Raw genomic sequence first — 384 nt, forward strand, 5'->3', positions numbered from 1 at the left:
CAGCGGTCGCAGTAGTAGTAGTAGGAGAGAGTAGGGGCAGTATTTGGCCCAGTTTTGGGGAAAGGTTTAGGGTTTAGGGTTTAGGGTTTAGGGTTTAGGGTTTGGGGGTTTTGCAGGTCGCAAGAAGGGTCTCAGTTTGAAAAGGGTTTTGGAGGCCTTGGAGGCATTTTGAGGTATAAAGTCGACTTCTGCGAAGAAGAGGAAGCAGCACATCACGAGGCAGACGAGGAGTTCATCTAGGGTTTAGGGTTTAGGGTTTAGGGTTTAGGGTTTAGGGGCGAGGCGCCTATATGATGCTCTCTCGAGCAGCCAGACCGACAGGTTATACAGAGCCTTCGGGTCTTGCTGCAGTTCGCGCTGCTGGTGCTGTCACCACAAAGTCCA

At 51.6% G+C, this 384-nt stretch overlaps 1 protein-coding gene across 1 annotated transcript in view; it reads left to right on the forward strand.

Annotated features, from left to right (window-relative positions):
- Nucleotides 1-240, forward strand: part of ETH_00039405 (eukaryotic peptide chain release factor subunit, putative) — a gene marked incomplete at both ends in the record, with an annotated part of 1,914 nt that extends 1,674 nt beyond the window's left edge. Inside the window, one exon of the mRNA XM_013375142.1 lies at nucleotides 117-240. Coding sequence (XP_013230596.1) covers nucleotides 117-240 — 124 coding nt within the window. The remainder of the gene's footprint in view (nucleotides 1-116) is intronic.
- Between the last annotated feature and the right edge of the window lie 144 nt (nucleotides 241-384).

The sequence above is a fragment of the Eimeria tenella genome, genomic scaffold (genome assembly GCF_000499545.2).
Source record: "Eimeria tenella Houghton genomic scaffold, Eth_scaff2554, whole genome shotgun sequence".
Taxonomy (NCBI): domain Eukaryota; phylum Apicomplexa; class Conoidasida; order Eucoccidiorida; family Eimeriidae; genus Eimeria; species Eimeria tenella.